We start from the raw sequence: 12,437 nt of genomic DNA, 5'->3' as shown, positions 1-12,437 counted from the left end.
TCAGCTTTCTGATATATAGCAGTAAGAGACAGGGAAACTTCTGTGTGCCGTTTGTGGAGAGTCCTGTAAATGCTTTGGCTGGCTGAACACGGAAAGTAAAGCAGCTAACAGAAAAGCCAGGAGTTGATGCTGAAGTAAGATAATGCCAAAAGCATGAGTCAGTGACAGGGTGGGGGGTTTGAACATATCCAACTGTATATAGGAAGAAATTAAGAACAAAAAACACTGGCAAAGACTCTTGGTTGGGGTTTTCTCCCATAATAAATGCCCCACCTTATGAGAAGGATCTGGCTGTGGAACAAATCCACTCTGGATACAGTGGCTACATTGCATAACAAACTAACTCCCAAACAGCAGACGACATGGCTTGTGACACACTGAGGTTAGAAAGAGCTTCTGATTATTTAGCCTACCTGTACAAGATATAAGGCGACCAAAGCAAACTGCAAAATATCAAAAACAAATCTACACATAGACTTCACTGCAGTTTCCAGCTAAAATTAACACTGAATTAATTTTTTTGTCGCGAATGTTGATCTTCCTTCAAAACAGCTGGTAAAAGAGTCGCGCAACATCGTGCATCATCACTAAGACACAGCATTAGATCTGGCTTTTGTTCACACAGCGCTCGTCCCGGGACTGAACCCGGCAATGGTACTAGGTCCCTGATCCGGGTTCAATGCCGGAATCAATCCCGGGACATGTTTGCTTTCACACAGAAGGCGACACGGCAATGTTCCGGCAATTTGCCGAGTCCAACAAAGGGGCTTGTCTGGATAAACAATCGGATCTGTTTTTCACACACAGTAGTTAAATAAGTCTGCAGAGAATGGCCCAGCGCAAAGTCAACCTGAAGTGGTGGGGTTTTTTTTGAAAAGCTTTTTCAGTCATGGGACATTTTACAAAACAAAGATTAATGTAGGAGTCTCACTAGCACTCCACACGGGTGTTCTCCGGCTTTCTTGTGATCGTTTGAGAGAGAGGGGGTGGGGTTTTGTGTGATGTCGACCCGTGAATGCAGACACATTGGCTGGATTGCGTTTACACTGAGATCCGATCACAGTGCGTGCTTGACTACCTCTGGACCAGGACACGCTGATCGGATAACATTCACTTACTTGTCTTGTGTCTCACTTGTCTTTTCAATGAGTATGTGGACAACGTCCAGATGCAGGTTGCATGTTAATGCCAAGCGTAAACGCACCCAGAGAAAGACTGAAACTGATACTGCAGTTTCAACCTCTCCCCTTAACATTCTCGTTCCTCTCTAGGAGAAAACTACTGAAATTATATTGCCAATGTTTCTTTTAATGCCACTATTATACTTTTGAAGCACTTTGAGCTGCATTTAATGTATGAAAAGTACTTTTTATATACATGTTTTTATTATCATTATTTATTATTAAAACTACAATAATTTGAATGCATCAATAAGTTTCCTAGACCATTTTAGTTTGACACTAGTTTGAAGTTTTCTCCTTGTTTAGTGATGCATCTATTTAAATAGCATTATAATTTTTTTTTTTTTTTTTTTAACCAGCTCAGTTTAATACTTCCAATAATGCAGGTTAATATTACTGTATATTACTATCATTGTTACATTAATGCATACAATTAATATATTAAATATAAATGAACTATTAAAAAATAAATACTAAACTATTTCATAAAATATTATATTATTATTTGCTATATCCCCAAGTTGTAGTGTTCATGCGTTTAGATTTACTTTTGTGAGTTAAAGAGTTCAAGATGGGTAGGCGCTAGGCAGAGGAGTTCCTACATGTGAAGCCCTCGGTGACATCAGTGTCTGGCCAAGTCTCTGAAACTCCACCCACTGAAAAGAGTCATTTGTGAGCTCAGAGCCAATGAGGGTTTGAGCATCATCCCGAGAGTTTGAGCTCAGAGCTCATCCTATTATGGTTTTACCATGACCCCCATCACCCTCGACAGTGAAAAAGACTTTCCTCTAACCCACTGCCTTATTTGTTCCATTACCACTTCTGCAGTTAACTCGCACTCACAGCAAACACATAAGCCAATAGACCTGGTGCTTTGGCACAGATCACTCAGGAAACATTATGCACAGGGTTCTTTATAGAACTAGATGAAATAAATGGGAACATATTTCAGGTGACTTGCCAAGTAAAAATCAAGATTAACCGAATTTCCATCTTGCCAAATATAAAAGCACTAATAATAATGACTTAAAAACCTGGTTTGTCATTCTACATGTTTTAGCTGCCCTATCCTGTTTGACTAGGAGGTTCTTGACAGGTCTGTGACTGATTGATGGATGGGATGTATTCTTTTGTAGCAATAGTAATAATTAAACTAGTAGCAGTTGTAATAGTTGTAATTTTAATAACATTAAATTTAATCATTTCAAAAAGAAAGATGGTTATTATATACTGGGTACTTGGTTTAGCTAGAAATTTCTCTGCAAGCAATCTGCAATGTAAATAAGCGGGTATCAGTGTTGAGATGCAACATTACACTGTTACTTTCCTGTTACTTTCAGCTGATTATTTATCAATACAGAAGTCCATTTCATGTACTTCTTTATAATAACTTCCTATATCATATGTATTCTGCAAACTGCTACCTATCGGGCATATCGGGCAGGAGAACCCTTTAGAGAATACCCAGTAGAATAGGAACTGCAATATTAATGCATGCATGCTGCAAGTTTAGTGTGTGTGTGTATTCTAAAATCTGCATTCAGCCAGAGCACAACGGATTGAAACCAAAACCACAGGTGTTACAAAACAATGACACGCTCCATGTGAACACGCACAGGTGATGGGAGATTTACCGCTGATTACAGAACCGGCTTTACTGACAAGATGCACATTAAATAATCACATGCAATTTATCGTGCAGCCCTAACATATTCTTTTTTGTATAGGGTCCTTTTTTTAACAATACTAGGGCCCTATACAATGTTCCTCTTCTTTTTTTTCTTCTGGTAATCAGATGAAGGCATAAAAATTTTATTTATCCTAATCAAATGAAAAGTAAACCCTTTTATTTTTTGGCAAACAAAGTGCTGCACAACAGAGGTTTACTGTTAAAATTAAGAAAACAAATATGATTATTTGTTTAAAAATAAAGATTTATTAATATGTATTAGCAGTAGTAGCATTAAGTCTTAAGACTGCTAAATAGAAATATATTCTGACTATATTTTTTAAATGCTTTTATTTTGACGAGTTAGGAACTTGCAGCTGCTGTGTATTGTGATATGATGAGTTTTCATAAATGAACTGGTAAAATGCCAATGAAGTGACTCTCATAGCAACTGGAGATGATATTTGTGTATTCATATCAACATAGTGAGACGACAGAGGGTAAAAAAACTCTGCGACATACAGCCAAGTATGGTGATCCATACTCCGAATTCGTGCTCTGCATTTAACCCATCCAAAGTGCACACACACAGCAGTGAACACACACATCGTGAACACACACCCAGAGCAGTGGGAAGCCATTTATGCTGCTGTGCCCAGAGAGCAGTTGGGGGTTCAGTGCCTTGTTCAAGTGCACCTAAGTCATGGTATTGCCAGCCCGGGACTCAAACCCACTACCCTAGAGTTAGGAGTCAAACTCTCTAACCACTAGGCCACGACTTTCCCCCTAGTATGTGTGTAACGTTACATTAGTAAACAAAACAGTGCGCCCCGCCATTCATTCATTCACTGATTGATTGCGGAAATCATGGCGCCTTACGAGTGGTATTAAATGCTTCCGCATATTTATAGTATTACTATAGAATTTCAGCTGAGCATTGTTAATCACGCATATGGCTTTGTTCTTGGTTCTCCGCCATGATAAGCGTTGAATGAATGACAGGGTTTCCATTGTAATATAGTGCAGGGTAAATACAGGGCTGGGCGATATATCTAATAATATGATCATTCACATTTAGTCAGTAAATCTGGTTCCGTGGTTAGCGCTAAATCACCATCACCTGCTTTCAAATGGAGCGGCACTAATAGACAGAGCCGTACATCACTGACAAGCTACGCAACATCTTTTTGTCAGATATCAACGCAAAAAAAATAAAAAATAAAATAGATTAATCGAAAAAAAAAATTGTTTTGGACCAGCCCTATTTCCAAAAAAGTGTGCCTTCAACTTCAGCAAACAAGGAAATATTTTGTGGACTGCTTATGCCAGGTCTTTGGCTAGGAAGTTATTTGTGTAGCTAAGGGAAGAGGATGTAAGGATAAGCAAATTTTCTTTTCTTTAAAGATTAGTTTTTAGATCATTGTCAAAATGATATAAACTAATCTTTAAAGAAAATAAAATTGGCTTATCCTTACATCCTCTTCCCTTAGCTACACAAATAACTTCCTACCCAAAGAGTGCAGCATTTCTGAGCTAATGCCTCTTTCTCTTTCAGGGATTTGGCTGCAGATAAGGGCTAGAGGATACCTGTCCAACACTCCGGCCAAAAAAAAAAACAAAACAAAAAACAACAACAACCTGTCGGAGTCCCTCTGAACTTTCGAACTGAGAGTATCAGTTAACTTGTTGGGTTTCAGTTGAGTCTCACTGCAATTAGGTGGGGAGGAGACAACCCAAACACAGCAATCAAACTACTCCCTCTCAAAGCAACAAAATGGCATGAGTTTAGAAATGCTCATATTCACAAAGGACTGATTCACAACCAGTTACACTCTCTACACTACTTCACTTTGTATTGTTTTCACCTGAATCACATTTTGTTTGAAACATATTTTGTCTCTTAAGAATGACAGTTGGGACAGTACAAAACCTAGCCTATGTCATAACTAAAATAAACAAAGGGCTTTGGATAAAAGCTACTGCTGAATGACTAACTGTAAATGTAGCTAGTTAAAAAAAAAGCAACAGCACAATACAACATATTGAGAAAACATGCCTTAAGAAATAAACAAATGCAAATCAGATAGAAAATTTTGTTACATGACTAATGGTGTGAAGGCCATCAAATCTTGCAACAGCTGGACTAAAACCCTTACATAAGTCAAAATATCCATTAATGACCTGCAGTTTTTTTAATAAAAAAAAGAGTTTATACTTATCTAAATTAATTCTGAAACAAGTCAAAACTTGCATATTGTTCAGTGATGGTGTTTGACATCAGTTGTTTATAGTTTAGTTTTTTCTTCAAATACCTTGCAATATAATAATATATTATTATCATTATTATTATTATTAGTATTAGTATTATTAAGCAGGCAAGCAAACACTGACATTACCTCATACAGTATTCAGCAGTGTTTCAGGGAGTTGCCAGGGTGGAATCGTTCAGGATATGTTACTAATAATAGATTTTACTCCAGATTTTCCCTCACCACAGGCACTAAAGAGAGCTTCTGCTCCACAGTTTCTACATTTATGTTGTGTGCACATAGCTACACTCCTTTTTAAAACATTCATATTTTCTTCATGAAAACAGCTCACAGGGGTTTTGAGAAGACGAGAGGACATTATTAGTGCATTTTCAGGCAGTATACAAAAATTCTACTTTTTTTTCCAAATAGTTTGGCTAACTGTATCAAAAATATTACGTTTAAGAAACAGTAAATTAACATTTTGCGAATTAAGCACAAAGAGGTAGCATTATGTAGGCTACCCGCTGTTCTGAAAGCGACTGAATTTATGTTTATATACATATTATATACAAATAACACTCTTCGTCTGAAGTAAAAAAAAAAAAAAAAAAAAAAAAAAAGCATAGTTTATCTATGGGCTGGGACTGAAGCAACAGTTGGTCTGTCAATATTTCTAGGCCACATTTAACCCTTTCAGACACAGTTAAAAGTCACTATCTAACGCTTAGGAAGAGTATTGAAATGTTAAAGAAGTGATCAGATAAAAACAAAGCCACAGCGATCAAAGTGAGCTGACAGTGTTGAAGCGCGCGGTTAGTAAACAAGAGATAAAATCATTCTCTCACCTGCACGGGATCGGCCGCCATCTTGCCTCTTAATAACTTTGAATCAGACTCAAGGGAGCAAAAAGGAGGAATGTCAGTAAGTTAAACCTCTCCACTTCACTCCTGGTTAGCTCGTATTTCTTAATGATTCTGGAGAAAACACATCGGATCCACGACTTGGGCTATTCCATAGCGCAGCCGGTAAACTTCCCAATTCCCATGACGCTGCCGAAATATCCTTGTATGGTATGTATAAACAATTGTATAAAAGCTTTAAAGGTTTCAGGAAACCAATGCAATAGTTTTTCGCGACAGATCCACGTACAGGGACGTGGAAATGCGAGTGTCCTGAACGCGTGTATAGTTGAACACGCTCCGCTCCGCTCCTCTGCTCTCCCAGCTGGAGTCAAATCCTACACTTCCAGTCATGTGATCAGAAACTCTGTGCAAGCATTTTCCCATGAGTGTCCATGCACACTGCCAAATATAGAGTTTAAATCATTCTTAAATATTTACTAGAGCCTCGTATCAGATTACACCAGCGCCTAATGTTTGAAAATGACAGAAAACACATCGGAGAGTAATATATGCTCTGCATTTGTGGAATTACATTTTTGCACAAGACTGAAATAGGCTGCGAGGTGCATGGGGCTCAGAGTTTTCTAGGCTTCAACCATTCAAAAATGTAGGAATAGGTGTTTTATAGGCTGTATTGTTTATTTATGACATTTATACAGGGATTTATGTAAAGCACAAATAAATTAAACAGATATCAAATAGCACTTAATAATAATAACAATAATAATACAGTGGCCTATATTGTATTACATATAAGGTATCATAATAGCCCCTATATAATATAATATGATATAATGACATTATTATTAATTTTAAATAGTAGCTTTTTAAATATATTTTAAACAGTATTTCTGTCTTGCAGCTTTTTCTCTTTTTAAAATCAAGCTTAGACACAAATATAGTATGTATAAATCATTTAGGTTTGACAGCTACATGGTGAAATAAGAACAAAGTGTAATACAGTCATTGTAAGGACTGTAATCTTGATGCATTAATCTTCTCACGTTTTCTTAGATTCTGTTATGTTTTCTTCTCTCCTCTTTATTAATGAACAATATTTTACTTGATGAATGATATTTTTTAGTATATATTGATTATTAGGATATCTAAATACATTGTTCATGAATCTGTTCGGGCTGCTTTTTGTTCTCTCTTTGGTTTGAATTTGGTCGATACCACGGGGAGTTTGAAACCTCTGAAACCACCATTGGCTTTTTGACTTCCAATCTCCCAAGGAGCTAAGAGGTAGACACTTCCTTTAGTAACAATTGAGCTTCCTGTGTAAGAGCATGTGTTTCTCTATCATCCATGATAATCTGCTGTTGCTTTTATAATAGGTTGCACCAATTTGTTTAGTAGATATTGGACTAAAGCATGCAATATAGCATCAGGAGTTCCTCATTTAGAATGACAGAGTATTATGGAGTTCTATGGCCCAGTTAATATAAAGACTCAATGTTGTTCTGTATGAGAAATCATGCAACTATGGAGAAACGACTATTACCATAAAAGTATGAATGGAATATTAGCTCTGTGCATTGTCAAGGGAAAACCAGTAAAACCAGTCTTTGGGGCAATAACAATGTATTTTTTTTTTCTTTTATTTTTCAGGTTGGCCATGATTCATGACTCATGACTAATCAAGCAAGCTTAGAGATGCGTCAGTATTCTCTTACTCGATTGGTCATCAAATAGGGTTAACATTCAATGCAGAGTTTTACAGGTTTTGTATATTCTGTCCTCCACACTTCTTTAGTTACACATATGCATATTTTAGAACAAAATAATTTATGATTCAAAAATGAACTGAGAGTTGTAATTCTCAATGGCTGTTATAGAGACTGAAAACATTGCATCATGCGCACATTCACAAACACACAACACGATCAGACTCTTATTAAACTGTGCTGTATAAAACTGCTGAATACTAGGCTATATCCATTTCAGTGTTGGCAAAAGCAGTCCTATCAGAGACAACATTCCCACTGGAGATCTAAATACTTCCACCTGGCTTTTTCCATGTATTTCACGCCACCTAGTGGTTAATTGTACCCTTAACTTTTTTTGTTTAGATGTATTAAACGACATTATGAAATATAAACTATTATCATTATTTGTAATTATTATTATTATTAGTAGTAGTAGTATTAGTATTATTATTGTTATTAATGACGAGAACCTTAAGCCTTAATTGTTTTGCATAATCTTTTAATTAGTTATTTTTATTTTATACTTTTTTATTTCTTTGTATTCGTATAAATAGGCTATTATGAAAACGCACACAAAACTATTTATATTATTATTATAAACATTATTATTATTATTATTATACAACGCCTTTTGCCTTGATTTTTCATGGTGAAAACTTATCATTATCGTGTATTTTACGCCATCTAGTGGTGATTTGATTTAGTTGGTTATAGTTTTGGCTGCTTTAAATGACACCATGATATCTAAAATGATCATATTAATATAAAGTAATCAAACAATAAAATCGTAAATTGGAATTCATACAGTTACACATATCATTTACCTCTATTAAAGTAAAATATTGGTAATATTATAGTATTACAGGTATTCATTTCGTATTACAGTCAGTTGAACATAACATACTATAGACTTATTATTGTTTTTTAATAAATTGTCAAAGTATGTATAATTTTTGTGACTGTGAAATATAAAACAGCAGGGATAGTTTACCCAAAAATTAAAATCCTGTCATCATGTAGTGAACCCCTTATCATTTCAAACCTGTATGATTTTCTTCTGCAGAAAACAATAAAAGATATTCTGAAGAATGTTAGTAATCAAACCCTTTTGGTGACCTGTCTTATTTGACATTCAATATCTCAGGACAGAAATAAGGTAGGAGGAAAATGTTATTTTTTTTGATGATGTTTTGATGATGTTCTCCAGCATGTTAGCTGTATCTCGTTCAGATTTTGTGGTGATAGCTTAAAGTATCCAAATGTTACAGTATTTTGTAACGAAACAGGCCTTTTTGTTTAGCTCATGACTCTTTGAAGGAATTTAAAAAAAAAACTGAGTGCCATACACAAAGATAATGAGTCATAACTCCAAGACCATAGCAATGAGAATCAAAAGGTAGGGATTGTCTGATAACATTTGTTTCTATATTTTTATGGGGGAAGTTTTTTTTTCATTTGTATATTCTCATGCTGAGGAATGGGTGATAAAATGCCAGATAAATTAGTGTGGTCAAGGGAAATTTGAAAATTTGATTTTCAATATCTCATGAAATAAACAAGGTAGGAGAAAAATTCAACCAAGGTGTATACAATTCAAAATTTGGAACCAAAGATTTAGAAAATCTTTAGATATAAGTGTCAGATTATAGTGATTTTGGGCTCTTTTTAATCAGGATAATTTGTTATAAATAATAATCTAAATACATTCCCACGATCTGATCATGTTTTATGAAGATTCAAGTAAAACAGTCACATCAGTATATTATTTTCATATGGGTCTGGGTATGACTGCTTGTACAAAAACTCGCTCCAGTTTATTCAAAGCCCCTTCAGGGGTTGCTTAGTAATATGATTTAGAATTTTTTTTTTTTTTTTTTTTTTTGTGGTGGTGGTGTATCTGGACCAAATCCACTCCATCTCCCCGTTTGAAATCTATGCACACAGACACTTAATTAAGACAAAGTTGGCCCAACTGATGTACACACAGCCTGCATGCATAGAATGATGATGGTATCTACATAGAACAATTAAAGGCATTCATCATGGTCAATTACAGTATGCAGGAAGAGCATGAGATGTATTTACATTTTCTCAGGTCACACCATATATCACATGTGCTTATGTTTAATTGTATTATAGAGTTTGCATTCTTTTTGCATATGGGATGGGCCTTCTGCAAACACCACATGTGAAGTACAGTCTGTTTTTATGTTTCTAAACTTTTGAATTTAGACTGTCATTTTATCAAATATCCAGAACACTGTTTTAATTGTGCTTTTATTTAAATAGTTTTTTTTATACACATTTCTGGTTTATTTGAACATTCTTCTACAAATGATTCCAATTCGATTAGGATTCATTTTGCATCTGGCAAAAAGCTGAAGCAAAATAACCAGCAATAGGAAAAAAAAAGCCATTCAAACCACAGCAGGTGTTGACCATTCATCCAGAGGTTTTCATAACCATTTTCCCAGCTCATTTATCCATAGCTTATCCCCAGATATCAATTTTTATGCACATTCAAACTGTTTGCTATTTCCAATCCTTAATCCCCTGTGAATGCGAGTGAGGGATCAACTTTAAAAGAGCACAGCTGTCAATGTCAGGGTTAAAGGGAGCAGCACCTAATTTAATCTCCATATTAACTAGAGCAAATAACAAATGTAAATAATTCCCTGTGTCACCTCAGATGCTCATTAATAAGGTAAGCAAACCCTGGCTTACCAGATAAAGCTCCTTGCTCATGTTTCTGTTTTTCGTGTAAATTGAGATATATCTGATTTGAATGCGTTGAATGCACAAAAGATTACAATATGCAATACCTGCCACTTTACAATGTGTTTATAAGCTGCCAATAAAAAAAAAAAAAAAAAACACACACACACACACACTATAATATATATATATATATATATATATATATATATATATATATATATAAACACGATTCCAAAAAAGTTGGGACACTGTACAAATTGTGAATAAAAACAGAATGCAATGATGTGGAAGTTTCCAATTTCAATATTTTATTCAGAATACAACATAGATGGCATATCAAATGTTTGAACTGCGAAAATGTATAATTTCAAGGGGAAAATAAGTTGATTTAAAATTTTATGGCATCAACACATCTCAAAAAAGTTGGGACAAGGCCATGTTTACCACCGTGTGGCATCCCCTCTTCTTTTTATAACAGTCTGCAAATGACTGAGGAGACAAGTTGCTCAAGTTTAGGAATAGGAATGTTGTCCCATTCTTGTCTAATACAGGCTTCTAGTTGCTCAACTGTCTTAGGTCTTCTTTGTCACATCTTCCTCTTTATGATGCACCAAATGTTTTCTATGGGTGCAAGATCTGGACTGCAGGACGCCTGCACTTCTGGATTATGTTTAGATATGGCTTCTTTTTTGACCTATAGAGTTTTAGCCAGCAACGGTGAATGGCACGGTGGATTGTGTTCACCGACAATGTTTTCTGGAAGTATTCCTGAGCCCATTGTGTGATTTCCATTACAGTAGCATTCCTGTATGTGATGCAGTGCCGTCTAAGGGCCCGAAGATCACGGGCATCCAGTATGGTTTTCTGGCCTTGACCCTTACGCACAGAGATTGTTCCAGATTCTCTGAATCTTTGGATGATATTATGCACGGTGGATTATGATAACTTCAAACTCTTTGCAAATTTTCTCTGAGAACTTCCTTTCTGATATTGCTCCACTATTTTTCACCGCAGCTTTGTTGGAATTGGTGATCCTCTGCCCATCTTGACTTTTGAGAGACACTGCCACTTCGAGAGGCTCTTTTTATACCCAATCATGTTGCCAATTGACATAATAAGTTGTAAATTGGTCCTCCAGCTTTTCCTTATATGTACATTTAACTTTTCCGGCCTCTTATTGCTATCTGTCCCAACTTTTTTGGAATGTATAGCTCTCATGAAATCCAAAATGAGCCAATATTTGGCATGACACTTCAAAATGTCTCACTTTCAACATTTGATATGTTATCTATATACTATTGTGAATAAAATATAAGTTTATGAGATTTGTAAATTATTCCATTCCTTTTTTACTCACATTTTTTGTACAGTGTCCCAGCTGTTTTGGAATCGGTTTATATATATATATATATATTTGTCAGGATACTGTATCTATGAAGATAAGAGTATAAAATATAAAACATTTTATTGATATTATTATTCTTATTATTGTAAGTCATAGACAGATCATGTACAGTAGTATTTACCGATATTATCGCTGATATAAGGGATCCGGAAATAAACAAGTTTCGACAGAATCTCTGATTTGTAGTCTTAATAAAAAGTAAATTAAATAAAGCAGTACATGGTTGTGTTTAATATATATTTTTCACATTTATATTTTTATACACATAATGTATCTCCATTATTTTAAAGGTAGTTTTAAAGGGACAATAAGTAACTTTTTAGGTATTTTATTATCTAAAATCAATATTTTTATTCATAAATATGCCCTCAATGGTGTACAAATACCTATGCCAATGTTTAAACTAATCCTTGTAAATGAAGAATTTATTATCTTTATATACATGGGACGGGTAGGTCGACGGAGGCTTCCATGTAGTTCCGCCATCTTGCAAAACTATAATAGCAGAGAGGGACAAAAAGTACTAAGCCAACGCGTTTCCACAGCGCGTTTTCGGTCAGAGCCAGAAACGCAGGTGCAGAGCCGTGAGAGGCGCTTGAAA

The 12,437-nt window shown here is 35.3% G+C and overlaps 1 protein-coding gene across 2 annotated transcripts in view; it reads right to left on the bottom strand.

Annotated features, from left to right (window-relative positions):
• pkn2b (protein kinase N2b) overlaps positions 1-6,371 on the bottom strand; it is a 41,323-nt gene extending 34,952 nt beyond the window's left edge. For both annotated transcript variants that reach the window (XM_052559284.1, XM_052559285.1), the window contains exon 1: positions 5,948-6,371. In XM_052559284.1, the coding sequence (XP_052415244.1) occupies positions 5,948-5,968 (21 nt within the window). In that variant the 5' untranslated portion in view covers positions 5,969-6,371. The remainder of the gene's footprint in view (positions 1-5,947) is intronic.
• Between the last annotated feature and the right edge of the window lie 6,066 nt (positions 6,372-12,437).

Source organism: Carassius gibelio, chromosome B6 (assembly GCF_023724105.1).
Source record: "Carassius gibelio isolate Cgi1373 ecotype wild population from Czech Republic chromosome B6, carGib1.2-hapl.c, whole genome shotgun sequence".
Lineage (NCBI taxonomy): Eukaryota > Metazoa > Chordata > Actinopteri > Cypriniformes > Cyprinidae > Carassius > Carassius gibelio.
This window is presented reverse-complemented; position numbering and strand designations above follow the sequence as displayed.